The sequence below is a fragment of the Coregonus clupeaformis genome, chromosome 17, assembly GCF_020615455.1.
Source record: "Coregonus clupeaformis isolate EN_2021a chromosome 17, ASM2061545v1, whole genome shotgun sequence".
Classification (NCBI taxonomy): Eukaryota; Metazoa; Chordata; class Actinopteri; order Salmoniformes; family Salmonidae; genus Coregonus; species Coregonus clupeaformis.
Window position 1 is genome coordinate 50867344 of NC_059208.1, and position 26241 is coordinate 50893584.

Below are 26241 nucleotides of genomic sequence, written 5' to 3' on the forward strand. Positions count from 1 at the left end.
GAGCTCCTGCTCTTTGAGCTAATCGATGGATGCACCATCGATTAGCGTGCATGTGTGTTTGTGTGTGCGTGTGTGTTCGCACGCACTACCAGATTAACATCCGATGATCCATCCCGTGAGTCATCACCAATAACAACGTCAATACTTTAAATGCTAAATCAGGAAGCCGTTCCATTAACCTCACTCTGCTCTGTTTATCCATTTATTTTCAAAGACCGGACAATGTGACAAAACAAAACAAGAACACATTAGGGCACATTTAGTCTGGTTATTTACAGGTGCACACACAGCTCACAAAGCTCTACTGGTTCTTGACTACTTGTGTAACATTGATGAGGGAGTAAAAATATAAACTTTCCTGCAGCTTCAAGAGCTTCTAATAAGCCTGGATGTAAGATGGCTGTAAGGGCAACGGTGGATAGGCGTTAGTCATGTCCTCTATTTTGTCCTTCCACTTTGACGTATGACTCATGTCCATTTTAGCTTTTGTTTTCATGTTGTCCTGTATAGCAACTATGAGTTTGAAAAGGAAAACGTAAGTAAAAACTAAACTGGTATCCTCATTATTATTCAGCAACGAGTATGAAATATTGAAAGCGACGGCGACAGTGTGCGTCTCTGGATCTTTCAATACTATATTTGGGTCACTCTATCAGACAGAATGAAGGGAGCTCGGTCTAGTCTAGACAGCATAATGTGCGTCTAGCTAATTCATCTGTTACACAACCGATGGAGTGGGATGAGAGATGGTGCGTTAGAAACATGGTCACGTCGGGTCAACTTGGCTTTGACGGACGAGTCACAGACGAGTCTCAAAAAGTTCAGTATGTTTACATATTCACGTATGATAAGGAGTCACACAAGAAACTCAAATCCCTACAAAGTCGCCTTGATGTACTGTACGTGTAGCTTTGCCGCTGTTACGTTGAATCCCAACCAATTTCCCCAGTCAGTTGTGATCTATCAGCTGAAGCAGGGGATGGGGAAGGCTCTATTCCTGTCTTGCCGTGGGTTGGCTTGGCTTTGCTTGGCGCGGAGTGGCTCTTCGAGTGGGATCAAATAATGTTTCCCTCCCCCGAAGGCGAGGCTTGTTCCCTATGCGCACTGTTTCTTTTATCTCAGGCCATTCTCCAGGCAGCCGAGGCGGAGACTTCTCGTCTCCCATGAAAGGAGGGATGAAAAGGGTGGAGAGGAAAGAGAGGGAAGGAGATTGTGAAACGTATGTTCACTCTTAGAAAAAGGGATCCAAAAGGGTTCTGCGGCTGTCCCCAAGTAGAACCCGTTTTGGTTCCAGGTACAACCCTTTTTGGTTTCAGGTAGAACTCTTTGGGGTTCCATGTAGAACCCTCTGTGGGAAGGGTTCTACATGGAACCCAAAATAGTTCTATCTGGAACCAAAAGGGTTCTATCTGGAACCAAAATGGGTTCTTCAAGAGGTTATCCTATGGGGACAGCCAAAGAACCCTTTTTGGTTCTACATAGCACCTTTTTTTCTAAGAGTGTAGTGTGTAGTGAGCGTGTGCCATGCTTGTCTCACAAAGCTTAATTGCCTGGGGGTAGAAAGAAGGAGATGCAGATGAGATAAGAAACAGAGATAGAGATATAGAGAAAAGGACAGTGTAGTATATTAAAATTATGTCTTTGTTAACGGTTTTTCATGAAGAAATGGAAGGTTGATTATTGCTATTAAGAGGGAAGGTTTTAGCGTGACGTCACATATGACAAACAGGAAGTGGGTGGGAAGATACGGGGATTGAACAGTAGAGGGAGCTATTCAACTCTTGGAAGGCTATATAAAGGGGGGAGCAACGACGGAGAGTTAGAATGCAGCAAGATTTAATTGGGTCTGGTTCTCCGGACATTGTGTCTGTACTTACGCTGGAACCTCGTGGTTTGAATAAAGGCCTTTGAACACGATCCAGTCTAAGCAGACTCTTTTAATTGATGGTAACACCTACGATTGACGTATACTACAACAGAAAGAATGAGTGGTGAGTGAAATAATGCCCCATTAGAAAAAAGAGAGAGGGGAGGGAGCAAAGGAAAATAATAGATGGGTTGAAAGGAAGGGCAAACGCATGTGTCATGAATATGGAAGTCACTAGTGTGTGTGTCTGAAACTTTCTACGTCTTTCCACAATCTGAGTCAAACCTTAGCCGTGGAACTGTCCAACATGCATGTTAAAAAAACTCCTGCCTTTAGTTATTGCATATCATTGGCGAAGATCACAAGACCTTCTCTCGTTGAAAAAGGTGTTCTATGAGTCTGTCTAGGTTAATATCTCCCACTCCTTTAATTGGACAAAGGTCATACCCATGTAAGCACCTGCTGAGAATAACATCACACCCAGGTTCTAATTTCCAGTTCAATTGGATGTAAAAAAGCCTTAGCCACAGAGAACCACACCTGAGTGTGTGTATATGTGCGGGTGTGACAAAAGAGTGAAGTGGCTCATTTAGTGCTTTCAATTCGGGTCATCTCTCACCAGGCAGCTGGTACTGGAAAGAGAGGCTGGGTGTGCTGTCTCATTACCCCAGCTACGAGGCACCTGCGCTTGGGAATATCGCACCTCCTCACCCCGTCCTTCTCAGACATCAATGGAAGGTGGGAAACACTTGACACTGTAGTGAAAGAGTCTGAGCAGGGCCAGAAGCAGTGACGTTGACTCTCCCATTACAGCAATTTAAAGCAGTCATGCCAGTACCCCTTGTTAGGGTTACAAAATAATTGTCTGGATGGACAATTTGTGGTTCCTACAATGCTTGGGTGATGCTTGACATTAGCATAGACAAGAGCGTAATAATGTAAGGCTTATGGTCATGTGTTTGTTTGGAAGGCAGGTGCATGTGTGATAGCTTGAGTGGAGTTCATCCCAGCTACTTTGAGTCCTTGAATATCATTTTTTACATTTTAGTCATTTAGCAGATGCTCTTATCCAGAGCGACTTACAGTTAGTGAGGGCATACATCTTTTTTTTAATATACTATATTATATCCCCCACGACACTGCCACATTATGCCAAACACTCCAGAGCTCTTGGCAGGCTCCGCCACAAACCATTGTCCACAATAGCTCGCTCCAGTGCTTAGATTTTCACTCCAGTACTTCGCTGGGGTCTCTGTAGTGCACCACTCTACGGTTCAGTGGGACTAGAATGTTGATGAAGCGCAACGAAAGCCTCTTCTGATACACAGGGTTCCACTGTGTAAAAATGTATGCACACATGACTGTAAGTCGCTTTGGATAAAAGCGTCTGCTAAATGGCATATTATATTATAAATGCCATAGCGACAGGGCAGTTGCCCAGATCCAGTCACTCTCCCGTCCATGCCAATGCCAAGGGCTGGAGCCAACATTTAGTGTGTGCCATAGAGAGGCAATTAGGGGGATCTGATCCATAATGGTATGGATGAGGTAAATTGAGCTGCCTGGTCAGACTTCATGTAATAAGCTATTTACAACCACTGTTCAAATGCTTTAGGACTGTTATGAAAGCTGTGACGGTCATGGAACTTTGGGTGACGTTTATTGATCAGCCAAATTATCACAGTCACCGTTATAATCGTTTGAATAGCAAAGATAAAATACAAATATATATACAGAATATTAAGAAACACATTGTCTCCTCTCCTCTGTTCCTGACTGCAGAAAGGAGGGTATTGGTACAACACCTTGCTTGTTTCAGCAAAGAGCAACAGTTTCATCACACTCAAAAGAGTCCATGTATACGTGGAAAAACGGACTCAACCGCACAAATTCCCGGCTGTCCCGTCTTCAGTCAACGGTCTGTAAAAAACCCCCAGTTATGACGGTTATTTTATTTTCATGACAGTCTTCATCCATAATCGTTGGTTACACGTTTATACGGTAATTGTGCCAGCCCTAACTGTTATAACTACATTCATAACTAGGGCTAAATCTGCAGGGTGGTTTTCTTGGTAATACTGTCTTTCAGTCACCTATGTCTAAAATGCATTTTTATTGTATTTATAATGTTTTCTATTGGCCTATAATGCATTGTAAGACTAGATTACAATTTCTAGACCAGTAGTTTGAATGAAATCACACAAGTGTTCATGACCTTAAGTAGCTCTACAACAAAGTCCCTCTCTTCTCCTCTCCTCTCCTCCCTTTCCATCCATCCATTACCTTTTTTCTGTGTGTTTCTCTGCCAGACCAGTGTTCGAGGCTGAGCCTAGGGGACTGAACCATCTGCCGGCCACAGAACGGGGAGTTCCAGGACAGGGAAACATGACACCAGCATCAAGCCAATGGATTTTCCCTGTTCTCTTTCCCTTGGCCTGACTCTGCATACCTCAAATTGTCTCTGTTCTTGCCTCTCAATGTCTTTTAGTGCTGTCCCATAGAGAGATAGCACATCTGGACAATCTCTCCATCTCTGTTTCTCTTCTCTCCTTGCTTTCTCACTTTTTCCCACTAACTCTTGTCCTCACTTCTCTCTCCCGCTTTGACTTTCTTTTTTTCTCTCTTGACCTCTTTGTCTTTGTCATTTTCATGTCCGTCTTTCTCTCTGTCATCTTACTCCATCCCACTCTTCTTCTCTCCTGCTTTCCCTAACTCTCTCTTCCTTCCTGTGTGAACGCAAATCTCAGAGTTGCTTCTCCCTGGGTGACTTAACACGTCAGCGCTCAGTTAACTTGCGATGGGCGTTCAAAGTGTTTGCTCTCAGAAACAGGAAATGGATCAATAAAGTGTTCAATGGTGTTACGGATACAGGTATCCTGTGTTTTTGTGTGTTTCTCTCCTTCTGCCCTAATCACAGGTGTCCTGTATGTTCCTGATTGGTGGTCGTTGAGGTGTCTGCTGATTGGACCAATCAGTGAACATTCCTGTGAATAGCACCACCTGTTACTCGTTTGTTGAATCACACAGCCCATTGTATAAAAAACAGTCTTGTGTTTGTTGAGAAAGAGAGAGACTTTTTCCATATGTGAGTATGGACACGGTGGTGTCCTGTGTGTTGTGTACTCACTAAGTTGTTGGTTACCCTATTGGTAACTTTATTAGAATCTGTTTCTTTACCTGAGTGTGGATACTGTTGTATCCTGTGTGGTGTGTACTTATATAATTGCTGATTACCCTGTTTGGTAGCTTTGTGTGTTTCTGGGAAAAGGGGAGTTTAAGCTAGTTGCCCTTGGGCGTACATTACCCGTAGGAAGAAATCTGTCTATAAACACCAGTTAGACCTGAGCGGACCACCCACTGTATTTTTGTATGGTAGCAGTAGCCTAGCGGTTCTTGAGGCAGGCAAGATCAGTTTAGGGGGTTTTACACTATTGTTTCATTTCTTGGGTCCTGCTCAGCCCTTTTTCCCAAACCCTTACCGTGTGTTCAGAAATAAACACTTTAGGTTTGACGGTAGTTCATGGTTGTTGTGTCATTTTTGTTCTCACTGTTCCCTGCCACACTTATAATTTACATGAATTTATGTTACGGGTCTCATGTCCATCCACCCTAGATGTTTAGAGCCACGGGGTTCGTAACAAATGGAGTAGTCAATGTCTCCCTTCTCTGTCAATCTCGCTCTCTCTCTTTCTCTCTCTCTCTGTTTCCTGTTCTTATTCACTCTCTCTCTTTCTCTTTGATCTCTCCTTCACATCTAGTCCTCCTTTTAGTCCTCCTTTTAGTCCTCCTTTTAGTCCTCCATCTAGTCCTCCTTTTAGTCCTCCTTTTAGTCCTCCTTTTGGTCCTCCATCTAGTCCTCCTTTTAGTCCTCCTTTTAGTCCTTCCACTCTTGTCTCTCAGAGTGGCCTCCCTGAGGTGATGTATGGCCGCCACATGGGCAGACCCGTCTGCGCTCTCACTTCATTACCCACAAGCCTCTGGAAGCAGGCGATGGGTGTATGAGGAGTGTGCACTGTGTCGTATGCTCTCACTCGGATCAGTAGCGCTGCACAAACACAAGTCCACAGAGTATCCCTGAACAAAACTATTTCACTTTGTTTGTTGTCACTTTGTTTGTTGTCACTTTCATAAAAATGACCGTGTCAATCAAGTGACAATTGGAAGTGTAATATGCAGTGTTTCTAGCCTGGTCCCAGATCTTTCTAGCCTGGTCCCAGATCTTTTCTGCTATCTTGCCAACTCCAACATTTGGCATGACAATTCCTTAAAGTGCATATCCAACACTGTAACACCGACTTGAACCTCATGCCCAGTATACAGTACTTTCATTGAAATAAACTGTTCAGTGAAGTGGATTGCATTTATTGAAATTCATTGCCTTGTGTGTGCTGATGTTGTGGACCTCGAACTACAGCATATCAGTCGTACCCGGCCCTGACAAGAGAGCACAAACACACTGGTATCCAGGCTACAGTAGTTATCTGACAAGAGAGCACAAACACACTGGTATCCAGGCTACAGTAGTTCTCTGACAAGAGAGCACAAACACACTGGTATCCAGGCTACAGTAGTTCTCTGACAAGAGAGCACAAACACACTGGTATCCAGGCTACAGTAGTTCTCTGACAAGAGAGCACAAACACACTGGTATCCAGGCTACAGTAGTTATCTGACAAGAGAGCACAAACACACTGGTATCAACATGACACACTTGAATCAATTTGAAAATTTATTTTCATATAAAAAAGACACTCTATGAAAACAGAGGACTACTTTGTACAATCTTATGTATAAAAAACATAAATCAGGGAGGAAAAGCAAGGAGGGACTTTCTTTTTCAGCAATTTTGTAACACCAGTGGGAGAGCTTTGATGGTTTTATGGGTAGCTAGGTCAACATCTCAAGCATGGTCGGTTGGAGGGTAACCCATGTAGTCCAAGATCAAATGTTATCTTTCTTGCACTTATCAAACTCTCATTTATCTAGAGCAAATGCATCATATTCTTGCATCGAACCACACACTCTGAAGATACATTTCCATCACACTGCTTTCAATACCTCATCTGTGCAATTCACTAAATCTTTACAGGATTCACGGTTTCGAAGTTTCATGATTGAAGTTCTCATTGACAGATTGTATAGTCATAGTCTGAAACTTTTCAAAAGCCCATGCTCAACAAACTAACACAACAAGAAGGCGGTTTTGAAACTTTCTGAAAACATTGCTTTAGAGTTAGAGAAGTTAACTTCTGTATCAATCAGATGGGGATTCTGGTATCCCAGAAAAGATCAGAGGTGATCACCAAGGAAGTGGACACTGATTGATGGAATGAAGCAGATTTAGGCACAGTCACATGATCATGGACCAATTTAAACACTAGTGATGTTGAGGATTCAGGAAGTTGTATTCCCACTCTCTCACTTACCTGTCTCTCTAGTGTGGTATTTATCAACCTGCTTGTGGCATTTGGGATTAAGATTAGGATAGAACGAGGATTAGGATACCATCAGCCGTTACTCTGTGTCAGAGACCTAAGGTGATTCTACAGTCTCATGAGTACCTATCATAAACCTTCCCTTCACAGTTGTATGATGAGTCAGAGATAAGTAGCCCTTAGAACATGATCTGGGATCAGTTTACCCTGCCCACATCCCCAAGTCAAACCATTAGGGAGGGGGAATGCAAAACTGACCTTAGATCAGCGTCTGGGGTGACTTTGTCCTACTAGATCTGCATATCAGCTGATTAGCGGTAAAGGTTAGAGAGGCATGCTCTCTTGTCTTGCCATCTGCGTGTGTGTTCCACGCTGTACCATTAGGAATCTTTACACAGATGGTTTGAGGGCCGCCTCGGAAAATGTCAGGACAAATGTCAGGACATTCCCCTGGATAATTACTGTTAGAGCTCACCGCTGCGCACCATCTCTAGTTCTCTCTTTCTATAATTATTTCTCTCACTGATTTTATATCATTCTCTTTTCTCTCACTGTATTCCTCTCTCACTGTATTCCTCTCTCACTGTATTTTTTTCTCTCTCTCTCTCTCTCTCTCTCTCTCTCTCTCTCTCTCTCTCTCTCTCTCTCTCTCTCTCTCTCTCTCTCTCTCGTCTAATTGGGAGGTATTGCAAATCTGCTAAGGAGACGTAAGGACTAACCCTGGAGATGTGCCCTGCAGGAACACCACCAACATCACCTCATCTCTCCAACCAACTCTCAGTACTTAGTGAAGGGAGTGGAGAGTCAAGAGTATAGTGAATTAGTGGATGGGTGCTATTGATTCCTAGAAAAAAGAGTTCCTAAAAGGTTATTTGTCTGTCCCCACAGGAGAACCCTTTTTGGTTCCAGGTATAAGCCCTTATGATTCTACCTGCAACCAAAAAGGGTTCTTCAAAGGGTTATCCTATGGGGACAGCCGAAGAACCCTTTAAGGTTCTAGATAGCACCTTTTTTTATAATAGTGTAGCTATACAAACTAGTCAGGAGTGGGTGTTTTTTAGTGTGTGATGTTTTCAATTTTGGCTATGGAATGTAAAAGTTAACTTTATATAGTCAACTCAAAAGTTATTTGTCTGCCTCCCAAACGGCACTCCATTATCTATTTAGTGCACTGCTATTGATCAGGGCCATATGTTGTGCACAAAATAGGAAATCTCTCTTTTTTTATCTCTCTCTCTATCCCATTTTACTCCCTCTATCATCTCTAGCTCTTCTTATGTCTCCCTCACATCTCTTTCTCTGTTCTCTCCTCCATTTCATTCTAGTCTCTCTCTCTCATCTCCTCACCATCTCTTCTGCTTACACTCCTATGGTTTATTCAGCTCAGGACTTGCCTGTGACTCCTCGAGCTGTGTGTGAGTGAGAGCTGATAGAATGGACTCCACTGTTACATGAAGATTTCATGATCCAGGGAGACTGAGGAATGAGAGCGAGAGAGAGAGAGAGAGAGAGAGAGAGAGAGAGAGAGAGAGAGAGAGAGAGAGAGAGAGAGAGAGAGAGAGAGAGAGAGAGAGAGAGAGAGAGAGAGAGAGAGAGAGAGAGAGAGCAATACAATGAAAATGTTTGGGGATATACTTTGATTTCACATCTGTCTGCATTTTCCACAAAAGCACTTTCGGCGTTTCTGACCAAAGTGGAATGTTTGGGTTGAGTTATCCTAACTATCTATCTACTCCTTGTTTTGCATCCACTCTTTCATTCACAACAGAGACAACTACGGACAAGCTGAGTAGCAAAAGCACCTCGGGTCCTTACATCTGAAACTATAGATTACTTTTATTTCCCTGTTTTCTTGAGGGGCTGAGAGCAGATGCATGGCACAGTGATCGATACAGCACCTAAAGCAGTGGGAGTAAGAAGAATTGAAATACACTTATAACAAGACCTGGGATCCATATGGAGGAGGTAAGGGAAAAACTACAGCAACACTTTCAGATAGGCTACACTCTCCTGACAGAAAGACAGCTTTGGTTGATTATGTCTGTAATTGATTCAAATGTTTCAAGACCTTGAAACACTTTTTTTACTGAACTGAGCGATGGAAATGTGTGTGAATCTGGATGATACCCTTCGCTCAATTCCCACAGGTGTACCATTGAGAACATGTTACCTCAGAAAGCAAGCTCAGGTATCACAGATGTGTTATAAATCACTCTTTAAAATTCCACATGGAAAAGGCAGCACAAGTACGAACGGAAACTCAAAATAAAAGACGACTTTCATATAAGAGATAGACAATGAGACAACAACTGAAACTCAGTTGAAGGTTTTTTTGCCACAAATTGTTTTTGTTGCTAAAAAAAAAAATCTAACCAAAGAGAAAGGACATCATAACTAAAATCATAACAATACAAAAAGGAAAAAACACGAGGTTGAAAAAGGATGACGAGAGTGTGAGACTCAGCAACAGCAGAGGATGTCACATGTCAATGATCCTTTCTATACCTCCCTACTTCCCCCTCCCCAACCCCTCCGAAAAAAAGAAAAGAAAACCAGAGTGCTTGCGTCATCAAGTAGAAGAGAAAGGTGTGAAATGAAGGGGGGAGCCTACGGGGTTTAACAGTGTGCCAAACATCAGTGAGATTTCTTCTCTATAAAAAGAACAGAATGGTGCAGAAATATTCTTTTTTTTTTTTTTGTAAATCATCAAACAGGTGAAAGAGAATCCTTTTTTTCCAGTGAATAAAACCAAATCATTTTTCAGAAAGTTTTTTTGTTTGTTTTTTTGTCCATTTAAAAATGTCTCAGTCCCTGTATCTTTCAAGCCCCTGTTCTCACATTTAAAGTCTGTTTGAAAATATAGAAGAGAACAGTTTTCTTTGCTTTGTCCTTGTCCACTGTAGCAGTAACCAAATGATATAATCCTTTAGAGAGCAGAGTTTAGGGTATGAAGAGCAGTTTGGAGGAGTGCTGTGTGTCTGTCTATGTATGTTCATGTGGGTACTCTACCTGTATGTCTACTCTTGAACCTGTGTGTGTGTGTGTATGTGTGTGTGTGTGTGTTTCTCTGATTCTGAATGTACTTGTTTTAGTGTTTCTGTGTGTGAGTACATTTCTGTTTGAGTATGTATATGCGTTATCTGTGTTTCATTGTGTGTGTGTTTCTGTATGTATGTATGTATGTATGTATGTATGTGTGTGTGTGTGTGTGTGTGTGTGTGTGTGTGTGTGTGTGTGTGTGTGTGTGTGTGTTTCTCTGCCTCATCACACTTCAGTCTGGAAGTCCCCCTCGGATGTGTCGGGTGTGTTGGCAGACGAGGAGTCCCAGGTGGTCTTGTTGTGCAGCTCCATCCTGTCCTTCTGCTCCCCCGGCACGATGGACAGCTCAGGGGCCATGGTCTTGAAGCTGTCCCAGGAGTGCTGGTCGTCTTGGGTCGGGGTCGACTTGTCCTGCACGGGGTCAAGGGTCAAACACACATAGGAGACATGGAATGTCAGATCCTTTTTTTTTGTGTGTGTAATTAAATAGAATAAATTCATATTTATCATTATTATTAAACAATGGAGCAGGGTGAAGCTTCACCTGCCTAGCTGATCTAAGGTCAGTTTTGAGATTTGCATCCCTTATGGTTAAGGTTAGGATCTGGGGAGGTTAAGCTGATCCTAGATCTGTTGCCCATAGCCACTGATCTAAGGTCACTGTTTGCATGTTAACCCCTTATGGTAAAGCTGATCCTATGTGCCTCAGGTTAAATCTACCCATAAGACCAGCTGTGTATAAACTCATGGGGATACTTCAGATCAAGCTGATTGTTAATAACTGCCAAATCCCAAACAAACCCTTCAGACCTTCATGTTGTGCGTTAGTATGTGTGTGTTTGTGTCTGTTCATTCTTTAGAGAAACATTGACACATTGATTCTTCAGAGAGACATTGACACATTGATTCTTCAGAGAAACATTGACACATTGATTCTTTAGAGAAACATTAACACATTGATTCTTCAGAGACACGTTGATGGTTTATCATAGCAAAACACCTCATTTGTGTTGCTAGGTATGGCAACTTCTGAATTGAAAGGCACGTTACAGACTGGTGTAAAACCAGCTCATGTAAATTAATCAACCTAGATAAACCTTACTAAAGAAAATGCACATGACCACACCACATGAATATATATATATATACAGTGGGGAGAACAAGTATTTGATACACTGCCGATTTTGCAGGTTTTCCTACTTACAAAGCATGTAGAGGTCTGTAATTTTTATCATAGGTACACTTCAACTGTGAGAGACGGAATCTAAAACAAAAATCCAGAAAATCACATTGTATGATTTTTAAGTAATTAATTTGCATTTTATTGCATGACATAAGTATTTGATCACCTACCAACCAGTAAGAATTCCGGCTCTCACAGACCTGTTAGTTTTTCTTTAAGAAGCCCTCCTGTTCTCCACTCATTACCTGTATTAACTGCACCTGTTTGAACTCGTTACCTGTATAAAAGACACCTGTCCACACACTCAATCAAACAGACTCCAACCTCTCCACAATGGCCAAGACCAGAGAGCTGTGTAAGGACATCAGGGTTACAATTGTAGACCTGCACAAGGCTGGGATGGGCTACAGGACAATAGGCAAGCAGCTTGGTGAGAAGGCAACAACTGTTCGCGCAATTATTAGAAAATGGAAGAAGTTCAAGATGACGGTCAATCACCCTCAGTCTGGGGCTCCATGCAAGATCTCACCTTGTGGGGCATCAATGATCATGAGGAAGGTGAGGGATCAGCCCAGAACTACATGGCAGGACCTGGTCAATGACCTGAAGAGAGCTGGGACCACAGTCTCAAAGAAAACCATTAGTAACACACTACGCCGTCATGGATTAAAATCCTGCAGCGCACGCAAGGTCCCCCTGCTCAAGCCAGCGCATGTCCAGGCCCGTCTGAAGTTTGCCAATGACCATCTGGATGATCCAGAGGAGGAATGGGAGAAGGTCATGTGGTCTGATGAGACAAAAATAGAGCTTTTTGGTCTAAACTCCACTCACCATGTTTGGAGGAAGAAGAAGGATGAGTACAACCCCAAGAACACCCTCCCAACCGTGAAGCATTGAGGTGGAAACATCATTCTTTGGGGATGCTTTTCTGCAAAGGGGACAGGACGACTGCACCGTATTGAGGGGAGGATGGATGGGGCCATGTATCGCGAGATCTTGGCCAACAACCTCCTTCCCTCAGTAAGAGCATTGAAGATGGGTCGTGGCTGGGTCTTCCAGCATGACAACGACCCGAAACACACAGCCAGGGCAACTAAGGAGTGGCTCCGTAAGAAGCATCTCAAGGTCCTGGAGTGGCCTAGCCAGTCTCCAGACCTGAAACCAATAGAAAATCTTTGGAGGGAGCTGAAAGTTCATATTGCCCAGCGACAGCCCCGAAACCTGAAGGATCTGGATAAGGTCTGTATGGAGGAGTGGGCCAAAATCCCTGCTGCAGTGTGTGCAGACCTGGTCAAGACCTACAGGAAATGTATGATCTCTGTAATTGCAAACAAAGGTTTCTGTACCAAATATTAAGTTCTGCTTTTCTGATGTATCAAATACTTATGTCATGCAATAAAATGCAAATTAATTACTTAAAAATCATACAATGTGATTTTCTGGATTTTTGTTTTAGATTCTGTCTCTCACAGTTGAAGAGATGATAAAAATGACAGACCTCTACATGCTTTGTAAGTAGGAAAACCTGCAAAATCGGCAGTGTATCAAATACTTGTTCTCCCCACTGTGTATATATATATATATATATATATATATTTAATCTGGGGGTAGATCAGCTTAATATTGCAGATAGATTGTAACTTCTATCAATGTAATTGTCTGCATCACTTCCAATCCCCTTTATTACTTTTCAACCCCACCAACCTTTCCCTACTTGGGGTAAATTAGTGAACAACAATGCCCAGGCCTCTCCTTCCAGCCTATACTTACTATCTACACCTTATGGACACAGTCAATTTTACAATAATTCTATTTTATTTGTTTTATTTGCTTTTGCTCCTGAACTACTTCTACTCTCAACCTCTCCGATCATTTTCATGATGTCCATCCGGTTTGCTTCTATATGCCACATATTTCTAACTGTGCCCTTTCCCAAAAGCTCCCAACATACAACCCATATACTTATTATGGACACAGTATGCTTACATTATTAGTTATCTTGTTATTATTTGTTGTTATTTGTTATTAGTCCCATCCTTCAACTCCATTCAATACCTCCCGTCTATCTCTTAACACCATCCATATAGGATTTCTATTTGCCATATATATTTCAACCGTACTGTGATGTTTTACAAAAGTTCTGAACCTTTCTATTCTCATTGCTTCTACAGATTGTGAATTAAAAATAAACATTTTTGCTAAAAGTATTATTATATTATTGATCGATTGACTATGACTTTTCAGATCACCCAGTAATGCTATCTGCAAGGTTAGCTCCAGGTAAATATTGCAATCCGTGTCCAAAAACAAGCTACAAATGGACAGAACCAAAACAAATGATCTAATGATTCTAATGATTCACAGCAAAATCTGCAGAGCTGGGAAGATTGTATCCCCCATATAAATAACATTCTATTGGTAGCAAGAATTTTATATATACTAATTTAATTTGAAAGATTCTAATTTTTGAATCCGGTGTCGTTTTGCGTGTCAGTTCATAAACACTATGCCATAGGATCGGTACGTCAAAAATCTCTTCCCAACTATTTTGCAATCTATATGGGATGGCTGTCAATCCTTTGGTCCTTAAGTGAAACTGATATACTTTTTTATTTATCACAGTTTTACTTAACCAATTATGTTCTTTAATGCAAGGCCGACAGACAAGTTCCTTACTTTCTCCCCCTTCCACTTTCCTCTTCCACTTTTGCGGTAATGCTGCAACTATTTTGTTGTAATTTTGGGTAGAGCAGATATTTCCATATGTTTTTGTTAGCTGCATGTGCGACATAACTCCACCAGTCCTACCGATGATATCATTTACGAAGATTATACCTTTTTTAAACATTCTGTCAAAAAATAAAGTTTTTTTGTCAATTAGTATATTTGAATTTAACCACAATATTTGTTGCATTATTTGTTCTGTCATTTCTGGAGGATTCAATTGAAATTGCAACCAACTTTCTATGGCTTGTTTTAGAAATAGTGATATTTGGGAGATGATTTCCTTTTCAAATAACTGAAAATGAGTTGTTGTAATCTGAATAAAGGGAAAAAGGCCATTCTTGAACATTGGGTGAGACAATCTTACTAATTTGCTTGAGAACCAGTTTGGATTAAAGTATAACTTTTGTATGACTGAAGCTTTTAGTGATAGGTCTAATGCTTTAATATTTAATAATTTATGTCCTCCGAATTCATATTCATTATATAAATAGGCCCTTTTAATTTTGTCTGGCTTGCCGTTCCAAATAAAATTGAATATTTTTTTCTCATATAATTTAAAAAACTGTTTGCTAGGCGTAGGCAAGACCATAAGTAAATAGGTAAACTGGGATAATACTAAAGAGTTAATCAGGGTGATTTTTCCACAAATTGACAGGTATTTACCTTTCCATGGTAGTAAGATCTTATCTATTTTTGCTAACTTTCTATTAAAATGTATTGGAGTGAGATCATTTATTTCCTTTGGGTTATGTATTCCGAGTATATCCACATAACCATCAGACCATTTTATTGGTAAACTACATGGTAATGTAAAAATTGTATTTTTTAGTGATCCAACACGTAATATAGTACATTTGTCATAATTTGGTTGTAATCCAGAGAGGTTAGAAAATGTATCTAGATCCTCTATGAGGCTGTGGAGGGATTCTAGTTGTGGATTTATAAGAAAACACAAATCAACAGCGCATAATGACACCTTTGATTTTAAGCCCTGGATTTCTAATCCTCTGAAATTATTATTGGATCTGATTCACCACATGAATGTTAACATCTCACAAACTGAACACAGATACTGTGCTAGCATAAGTTCACCATTAGCATCATGATCTCCAACACATTCCCTTCTTTTTGTCTTGTTCTTTTTTTTTAGGTCAACGCTACCTGCCGTCTCCCTCACTAACATCTCCCTTGTCTCCCAATCAGTGTTGACGGGGATGGATTAATCTGCCCTGGCTCTCACCGGACTCAGCCTGCCGGCTCTGTGATCGCTGCATACGTTCTGCTGGTGGGCTTTTCATGTATGTAAAATACATGTTGAAATTCATGTTATGGGATTAAGTAAGACTGAAGCAGAAGTAACATTATGCATCAGATAAGGTCTATTATTTAAATCAGGGATCCTTATCGTGCACAGATAATGATTTAACAGACGCAAGAGTTGTAGCCATGAGACATAGCGTTCTGTGAGGACAGTGATTGGCCCAGAAATACACACAAGCACAATTATTAATGCTAAGCTTGGAATTGCAATGAACAGAGCGAAGCATTTCATGTTATAATGTTTCATGCTGGGTGAAAACATATAAATATTATATATATATATATCTTCTATAATCTACAATGATTCAATTTCTATGGGTGCAAAAATGGCCAAATGGATTAACCTGGAATAACTCTCTTGAAAAGCTACTAGGAGTGCAGGCTTTAGTTCAAAGCCCTACAGTAACACGCCGTAATTAGCTGAATCAGGTGTGTTGCTGTAGGGATGAATAAAAACCCTGCACACCCAGAAAGCCAGTAGCTATGTTGGACGAGAGTCAGAGAATCCTGGGGTGAACAATTTGGAATGTCCATTTAATTGATGCTTATTACTTAATCACTCAGAACTCTGTAGCATAGATACAGTGGGGCAAAAAAATATTTAGTCAGCCACCAATTGTGCAAGTTCTCCAACTTAAAAAGATGAGAGAGGCCTGTAATTTTCATCATAGGTACACGTCAACTATGACAGACAAAATGAGAAAAAATAATCCAGAAAATCACATTGTAGGATTTTTAATGAATTTATTTGCAAATTATGGTGGAAAATAAGTATTTGGTCAATAACAAAAGTTTCTCAATACTTTGTTATATACCCTTTGATGGCAATGACACCGGTCAAACGTTTTCTGTAAGTCTTCACAAGGTTTTCACACACTGTTGCTGGTATTTTGGCCCATTCCTCCATGCAGATCTCCTCTAGAGCAGTGATGTTTTGGGGCTGTCGCTGGGCAACACAGACTTTCAACTCCCTCCAAAGATTTTCTATGGGGTTGAGATCTGGAGACTGGCTAGGCCACTCCAGGACCTTGAAATGCTTCTTACGAAGCCACTCCTTCGTTGCCCGGCCGGTGTGTTTGGGATCATTGTCATGCTGAAAGACCCTGCCACATTTCATCTTCAATGCCCTTGCTGATGGAAGGAGGTTTTCACTCAAAATCTCACGATACATGGCCCCATTCATTCTTTCCTTTACACGGATCAGTCGTCCTGGTCCCTTTGCAGAAAAACAGCCCCAAAGCATGATGTTTCTACCCCCATGCTTCACAGTAGGTATGGTGTTCTTTGGATGCAACTCAGCATTCTTTGTCCTCCAAACACGACGAGTTGAGTTTTTACCAAAAAGTTATATTTTGGTTTCATCTGACCATATGACATTCTCCCAATCCTCTTCTGGATCATCCAAATGCACTCTAGCAAACTTCAGACGGGCCTGGACATGTACTGGCTTAAGCAGGGGGACACGTCTGGCACTGCAGGATTTGAGTCCCTGGCGGCGTAGTGTGTTACTGATGGTAGGCTTTGTTACTTTGGTCCCAGCTCTCTGCAGGTCATTCACTAGGTCCCCCCGTGTGGTTCTGGGATTTTTGCTCACCGCTCTTGTGATCATTTTGACCCCACGGGGTGAGATCTTGCGTGGAGCCCCAGATCGAGGGAGATTATCAGTGGTCTTGTATGTCTTCCATTTCCTAATAATTGCTCCCACAGTTGATTTCTTCAAACCAAGCTGCTTACATATTGCAGATTCAGTCTTCCCAGCCTGGTGCAGGTCTACAATTTTGTTTCTGGTGTCCTTTGACAGCTCTTTGGTCTTGGCCATAGTGGAGTTTGGAGTGTGACTGTTTGAGGTTGTGGACAGGTGTCTTTTATGCTGATAACAAGTTCAAACAGGTGCCATTAATACAGGTAACGAGTGGAGGACAGAGGAGCCTCTTAAAGAAGAAGTTACAGGTCTGTGAGAGCCAGAAATCTTGCTTGTTTGTAGGTGACCAAATACTTATTTTCCACCATAATTTGCAAAAGAATTCATAAAAAATCCTACAATGTAATTTTCTGGAATTTTTTTTCTCAATTTGTCTGTCATAGTTGACGTGTACCTATGATGAAAATTACAGGCCTCTCTCATCTTTTTAAGTGGGAGAACTTGCACAATTGGTGGCTGACTAAATACTTTTTTCCCCCACTGTATTAGAGGGAAGGGAGATAACACACTCTAGGTGAATTCCTCATGGAGCTTGTTAGATGGCTTTAACCAATGACTGTAATGTAGGCTCATTCTGGATCCCACCACCACAGTGTTCAACCCATATCACAAGGGAGAGTCTCGCTTCTATACTATCTCTGATGTAATATGTTGTTATTGCACTGCCAACAACAACCTGAGGCGGACATTTTGAAAAGCACCTCCCACATCTAAATGGATTCACTGGCAGGCACTTCCTACTACCCCCTCTGATGAAAATTAGATGCGTGTGTGTCTGGATGCGTTTCTAAGTAAATCTGGACAAAATCGATGACACTGTCACACCCCGTGGGCCCAGCCCTTGCTGTGTGTGTGTCGGATTGTGGAGAGTTAAGAATATTCGCTAATATAAGCAGAGAGTCACGCTGTTCGTTTACATGCTCCCACTGTCCCCTATCTCTCCTTCCAGTTCCTTCTCCTCTCACTATCTCCATTCTGTCTTTCCCATCTACCACTCTCAATCAAATACTAACTATGCCTGCTCAATTTGTCTCTCTGTGTCACAGAAAACACATACATACCCACGCCCTCACACACACACACACACACACACACACACACACACACACACACGGTGTGTTTTTCCTCAGTGGTCCACACAGCCTGTTGTGACTCTGCCTGTTGTGAAAACACTGACCACCAGGTGGCGATAATTAGCCTGATTATAATTCTCCCTGCGTCGTCTCGGGCTGACAGTTGGCAAAATGAATACAAAAAGCATAACTTTATCCCTGGGAGACTATGCTAACGCAGTTGTGCTTCTCTCCTCTCCCTCCATCTCCCTCTCTCTCTGCCTCCCTCAGTCCACCTCTCTCTCCTTCCCTCTCCCCCATCCCTCTTTCTTCTCTGCCTCCCTCAGTTCACCTCTCTCTCCCTCCCTCTCCCCATCCCTCTATCCTCTCTGCCTCCCTCAGTCCACCTCTCTCTCCTTCCCTCTCCCCCATCCCTCTTTCCTCTCTGCCTCCCTCAGTCCACCTCTCTCTCCTTCCCTCTCCCCCATCCCTCTTTCCTCTCTGCCTGCCTCAGTCCACCTCTCTCTCCTCCCCTCTCCCCCATCCCTCTTTCCTCTCTGCCTGCCTCAGTCCACCTCTCTCTCCTTCCCTCTCCCCCATCCCTCTTTCCTCTCTGCCTGCCTCAGTCCACCTCTCTCTCCTTCCCTCTCCCCCCTCCCTCTTTCCTCTCTGCCTGCCTGTCACTTCTCTTCTACTTACACTCGAAGAGTTCTTTTCACCTCCGGCAGACGAAATGCTCCATCGCTTTTCCCTCTGTTGCGATAAGATGGGAGGGGGAGAAAGAGAGGAGGAAGGAGGAGAGAGAAAGAGAGAGAGAGAGAGAATCACAGTCACTGACAGCTTTGCCCTGAAACAACAACAACAATATCATTATTCCACCTCCATGGGCAAGCGGTGTTGTGCCCTTCCACTTGACATATTCCCTGTTTTCCTCACTCTCCTTTTCACACTCCTCCTCTCCCATTCTCTTGTGGCACATCATATGAAAAGAGAAACACCCCCACTCGCACACACTGCACAGTGAACCGCCACAGACACACACTGCACAGTGAACCGCCACAGACACACACTGCACAGTGAAACGCCACAGACACACACTGCACAGTGAAACGCCACAGACACACACTGCACAGTGAAACGCCACAGACACACACTGCACAGTGAAACGCCACAGACACACACTGCACAGTGAAACGCCACAGACACACACTGCACAGTGAAACGCCACAGACACACACTGCACAGTGAAACGCCACAGACACACACTGCACAGTGAAACTTCACAGACACACACTGCACAGTGAAACGCCACAGACACACCCTGCACAGTGAAACGCCACAGACACACACTGCAGGAAACACACAAACAGTTGGAAATAAGTCAAGGCTATGCCTTTCCTAATCTAATCATAAGAATGAAGAAGGTTAGGACAGTCCTGGTCACAGGCAATGGAGAGAGAGAGAGAAAAAGAGTGGTCATGGGGAGGAGAGGGATGATCTGTTCTGCATCAGAGAGGGATGAAGTTGCCCCTGGACACTGATCTAAGGTCAGTTTTACAATTCCTCCCTAATGGTTAAGCTTATGATTTTGGCAGGGTAAGATTATCCTAGATCTGTGCAACTTCTGCATCCCCATCCTCTCCACACTGGGCTCCAATCTGGCAACCCTCCATACATCCAGACCCTCAACCTGGCAACCGAGCTAGCGAAGCGGTGGAAAGCTTGGTGATGCTGATTCTCTGTTTCGCCTCAGACCTTAAAAACACGAACCTTCTCCCCCTCTCCTTCTTTGACACTGCCCTTTGCCCTCTCCCTTGTTCTCTGTCCTTTCTCTATCGTTTGTCTTCTCCTCTTCCTCTTGTTCTATCATCCCTCACTCTTTCTCACTGGGTATTTTCCTGTATGCCCCTGTCATTCCTTCTCTTACTCCATACTCCCCTAACTCTCTCTTGTCCTCAGCTCTATCTCCTATACAATCTTGTCTGTCTCTTTCTGGGATCCTTCCTCTACATTTTACATTTTAGTCATTTTAGCAGACGCTCTTATCCAGAAAAGTTATGCACGCTCAAGTTCTTTTTTTGGGTCTTATTTCTTGTTTGTTTCACAATAAAAAACATTTTGCATCTTCAAAGTGGTAGGCATGTTGCGTAAATCAAATGATACAAACTCCCAAAAAATCAATTTTAATTCCAGGTTGTAAGGTAACAAAATAGAAAAAATGACAAGGGGGGTGAATACTTTGGCAAGCCACTGTATGTGTTAATGTACGCTCGTATACCACCCACTGATCTAACACAAAGCAACAAGAGAGGAAGAGAGGAAAACGATGTCAGGGAAACCGACAGCATCACCACCACCGCCACCGTCATCCAAGCAGGAAGTCACACCACAGCAACATCACACGTCAAAGTTCACAAAGAGAAGAAAATATACAAAGGAAGCGGTCAGAGACCTCACTACAAGCATTACACCAGTACATATGTTCAGGTGGAAAGGACGGGGGAATAAGTGCAGATAAAAAAGATACACAGTCCTACACACACTATACACTAGAGCTTTAGCGGTCTAGGATCATCTATCTATTTGTCTATAGAGAACTCTACTATGGCATGGAGCACAGCCAGACCCCCAAGTATACCCCTGGTAGGGGCACGGACTATAGGCGGATGAAGGGGGGTGAGAATAGTTAATTTTGGGGGTGGGAGGATGTAGGCGAGGGGCTGTGTTTGATATTATTTTACCTTTCTTGTGTTGGCTGCCCTTGGTTCTGCTTGCTGCCTGGCTACAGTCAAACTAACACAGAGAAACATGCAGCACCAAGCATGACGAAGCCCAACCCAGACAACATAGAAAACAAACAAAAACAAACAAAAAGAGGCAATGAATTAACAACGGACCATCCAGTAACAGACAGCCAGTCAGTTACAGACTCACAGGCATCAAAATAAAATGTAAATGAAATAAATAAACACATGTATGAATTAGAAGACAGATAAATGATTAGATAAACAGAAGGACCAATGGACAGCAAGCGAGGCCAAGTGTGCAGAGCCCAGGCCAGAGATGAGTGGGTACCAGAGGATCAGGTAATAATACAGGAAGTAGAATTGTTCTGGGTTCTGATGAGGCAACAGTGGGCTTTGGGTCTCTAAACCAAGCACGGATCAGGTGGACACTCAAGTTACAATATCTCTCTCTCTCTCTCTCTCTCTCTCTCTCGGTCTCTCTCTCTCTCTCTCTCTCTCTCTCTCTCGCTCACGCTCTCTCTTTCACTCGCTCTCTCGCTGTCTCTCTCTGTATCTTACCGCTCTCTCTCTTTTCAAATCTCATTACAAATCCTACATGCCTGTAGGGATACAAAGCCATGAGCTCCCCTCTCCATTTTGAGAAGTTAGATGAACCCTTTTAGAGATATCTTACCATTACCACAACCAATCATACCATCATTATTCTGTACCAAGGCCCTATTACACACGCTCAGAAACAATTACTGAGTACAACTAACCGTCGAGTGGAATAATGAAGAAGGTTTGTGTTGTTGTAATAGGGGTCTTCAAAGGGACCAGTGAATGCAGTACAAATACAATCTATTAAGGGCTACACATTGCTAGCAAATGAGAAATCAGACACACATTGCAGTCCGCTATAGCACGGCCACTGCAGTCCTATGCAGGGTCACGTTCTAGTCTCTCTCCATAAACTGTTCCGGCAAGCGACTCGGCCCTTTTCACCTCACCTCTTAATTGGTTCAAGGACACTAAATGAGCTGCATTAGCATAGTGCCCCTTAGCGCGCATTGGAGCTAGCGTTAACTTCATTCTGTTTGGGCTAACTGTCTCCTCATTAGGCCCCACTGATAGAGCCAGGGAGAGCTAGCGCGCTAGGCTACGCTCACGCTAGGCTACGCTACACCGCACCAATACATGGATTTTATGGGCAATTTGATGAAAACAGATGATGAGTTTATACTGGGCGCAGAGGAAGGAGGCTTGGAAATAATTAAAAACAGCCTAATGAGAGGAATTAATTATTCTATTAATGCCTCAATTGCGCCACTGAGGGCTGAGTTTAGAAGGAAACAAATGAGGAAATGAGGGGAATACTGAGAGGGAGACAGAAAGAGGAGAAATGTCAGGCCCTAAGAACAAATGGAGGAGAGAATGAGATGGAGAGAAGGGGAAGAGGAAGAATAAGAGAATGAGACAGACAGACAGACAGACAGACAGACAGACAGACAGACAGACAGACAGCAGACAGACAGAGAGAGAGAGAGAGAGAGAGAGAAGGAGAGAGAAAAAGAGAGAGAGCGAAAGCATACTTTAGAGTGGAAATTGTAGCCCAATGGCAGAACATTTATTTAAAGGACCTAATGGTTCGGGAGTGCAGTAAATTGCCCTCACTGACTCAATAACAATAAGCTTTTGTCATTAAACATTAGACATCTCAGCTTAACCTGAGTCACCCTTATTAAAGCACTGTGACTATGATTGGCACAATTTCCCTTTGCAATGGCAATACTATTCCTACCATTTCAATAACACAGTCACAAATAATAAGATCAACTCTGGAATAACACTGTAACCAAAGCAAAAAGGAATCCCCTCAAATGGTCTGTGATGTTTTCTCCTACACCCATGATGGTATAATCCTAGGGAGTTTCATATGGGCTATATCTGTCTGTGACATGTTAACATGGATCTTATTTGTTTTGATAATCAAAACGAATATATACACGGCATATCAACTGCACTGTAGAGAGTTTTGGAACCTCTGGCATGTGCCAAAACTACAGTTACTCCATTTAAAATCACCATGGATAAAAACACAATAAGGTATAACTACTTATTTCCTGTCCACCCCACTGAGCTCTTCACAACTCTGAAACATTGTGTGTCTGGAGAGAGAGAGAGCGAGAGAGAGACAACAACAAATAAGATGGAGAGGAAGAAACACAGCCCATTTGAGAGATGAAATATGCATCAGCTTGACTGTCGTACCATACGACCGAGCATGCACGCAAACATGCACGTACGCACAAACACACACACACACAGAGTTCAGTACTTCATTACACACTGAGAGTGGATCTGTCACCGCTTGGCTGGGCACTGCTTGCAAATGTCTTTGTTCACCTTTTGAACCCCTGATAACAGCGAGAGAGATGGAGGGAGAAAGAGAGGTAGGAGAGTGAAAGAAATACATATTTCAGAGGACAGCCTACCCCTCTCAACCCCCCCTCTCGCTCTCTCCCACCCTACGCTAGCCAGGGTCCCCTGCCAGGTTCGTTTGTGGTGTCTCCATTATTGAGGATAGATTGAAAATGGGGCTCCATCCATTTGCAGCCATATGGGCCCTGCCGCAGCGAGTAGCTATCCAGCTAGCATCTCCGTCATCACTTAGAAGTTAAATGCCTTTCAGATGGAACTAGCCACAGCACACTAACTCACAGGGCTAGCGCACACAAGATAACACACGTACAGCACAGTATAGACATGACGGGTAGTGAGAGAGGAATGGGTCCATTTGAGTGATTACTGTAGTGCAGGTCAGGCTGAGATGAAGGAAGATGGGGAGGGAGAGGAAGAGAGAGAGAGAGAGAGAGAGAGAGAGAGAGAGAGAGAGAGAGAGAGAGAGAGAGAGAGAGTGAGAGAGAGAGAGAGAAAGAGATGAGGAGATTGTGAGATGGATTGTATCTGAGCAGATAGATGTCTGGTAATGCTCGAGACCACTCACAAGCCCACCGCTGTCATCAGCCACAAGATTGGAGAAGATGGGGAAACAGAATAGGAGTGTGTGATTTGTGACTGTGTGTGTTCACGTCAGTTTGTGTGTGTGTGTGATTTGTGACTGCGTGTGTTCACGTCAGTTTGTGTGTGTGTGTGTCTGATTTGTCTAGTATCCACTCATCTGTTCACTGGCCAGCATATTGGCAGACCCTACCTTTCCAAAATGGTCAATTCTCTATTGACAGCCGCATTCATTATCTCCTCACACACATTTGCTCTCTTACCGTTGACCAATGACAGGCTTTTCTTGCCCATACAGATCACATGGTGTTTCAGTGCCTGGCTTTATCTCTGTAAGTTTATTGGCTGGAGAAAACCGTTATGGAGGGACTATAAACCTGTTTCATTGGCTTATTATGGATGGGTTTATCACTTTCATTTAAATTGGTTTAGGTCTTATTTAGGTTGGGGCACTGAAACGGATACAACAACTGTATGGGTTCACACACATTATCTCCCATCCTGCATTTCTAACATTGCTGATTTATGCCCAGTCCAAAATCAACCTGAGCGGCCTTTCAGGTTATGTCGATATAGGACTTGTTTTACTGTGGATATAGATACTTTTGTACCTGTTTCCTCCAGCATCTTCACAAGGTCTTTTGCTGTTGTTCTGGGATTGATTTGTACTTTTCGCACAAAAGTACGTTCATCTCTAGGAGACATAACGCGTCTCCTTCCTGAGCGGTATGACGGCTGCGTGGTCCCATGGCGTTTATACTTACATACTATAGTTTGTACAGATGAACATGGTACCTTCAGGCGTTTGGAAATTGCTCCCAAGGATGAACCAGACTTGTGAGGGTCTACAATTTTTTTTCCTGAGGTCTTGGCTGATTTCTTTTGATTTTCCCATGATGTCAAGCAAAGAGGCACTGAGTTTGAAGGTAGGCCTTGAAATACATCCACAGGTACACCTCCAATTGACTCAAATGATGTCAATTAGCCTATCAATTAGCCTATCAGAAGCTTCTAAAGCCATGACATCATTTTCTGGAATTTACCAAGCTGTTTAAAGGCACAGTCAACTTAGTGTATGTAAACTTCTGAGCCACTGGAATTGTGATACAGTGAATTATAAGTGAAATAATCTCTCTATAAACAATTGTTGTAGAAATTACTTGTGTCATGCACAAAGTAGATGTCTTAACCGACTTGCCAAAACTATAGTTTGTTAACAAGAAATTTGTGGAGTGGTTGAAAAACGAGTTTTAATGACTCCAACCTAAGTGTATGTAAACTTCCAACTTCAACTGTACAGTAAGTGTACTATGGGCCTTGGTCAAAAGTTGTGTACTATTATAGGGAATAGGGTGCAATTTGGGACGCAGGACAACACCATTCATACGGTCCAACAACAGAAGTACAGTAGAAGGGTTCTAACCACACTGATGTCAACAACACCACCACACCACTAGGGGGCAATACCTAACAAAACACAGTCACCTAAAACACAGTCATGTCACTTTGGGGAGGGCTAACACTGAGGACAGGTTCTACCAAAGGGGTCATTGAAAGGTTAGAGGTTAAAGGGTTCTACTCTTTCTGTAATGTTTAGCATGCTTACGTTGACTCTCTTTGTAAACCAGAGACATTCTGCGTTCTAAAGACCGCTCGGTTTGCCTTGGAGGCGGGGGAGGAGGCACCTGTGAAGTTGAACACCGGCCTCGGTGGTTAGTGAGGGATCGGTTAAGGGTCAGTGGTCAGGGATTAGGTGGTAGGGGATAAAGAGGGCATTTGGCAATTTAGGGGGATAAAGGCTGTTTAAAGGAAATGGGGTGTTAGCAGTGATATCATGGTTAGCAGTGTTATCATGGTTAGCAGTGTTATCATGGTTAGCAGTGTTATCATGTTTAGCAGTGTTATCATGGTTAGCAGTGTTATCATGGTTAGCAGTGTTATCATGGTTAGCAGTGATATCATGGTTAGCAGTGTTATCATGGTTAGCAGTGTTATCATGGTTAGCAGTGTTATCATGGTTAGCAGTGTTATCATGGTTAGCAGTGTTATCATGGTTAGCAGTTGTGGTAGATGTGTTTTTGTGAGGTAGGCTGAAAGGAAAATGATTGTTATACTGGGGGTTTGTTCATCAATTTGTTGTATAATTGTTTCTGACAATGGATTCATTCA

At 42.7% G+C, this 26241-nt stretch overlaps 1 protein-coding gene across 2 annotated transcripts in view; it reads right to left on the reverse strand.

The window, feature by feature from the left end:
• Positions 1 to 6583: 6583 nt before the first annotated feature.
• LOC123492876 (adhesion G protein-coupled receptor B2-like) overlaps positions 6584 to 26241 on the reverse strand; it is a 26707-nt gene continuing 7049 nt past the window's right edge. Inside the window, exons 1-3 of one of the 2 annotated variants that reach the window (XM_045226399.1) lie at positions 21067 to 21572; positions 19025 to 19078; positions 6584 to 10752 (exon numbers count right to left, since the gene is read on the reverse strand). In XM_045226399.1, the coding sequence (XP_045082334.1) occupies positions 10567 to 10752; positions 19025 to 19078; positions 21067 to 21135 (309 nt within the window). In that variant the 5' untranslated portion in view covers positions 21136 to 21572 and the 3' untranslated portion in view covers positions 6584 to 10566. Of the gene's footprint in view, positions 10753 to 19024; positions 19079 to 21066; positions 21573 to 26241 lie in introns of those variants that run through there. The other variant, XM_045226398.1, reaches the window with a different exon arrangement.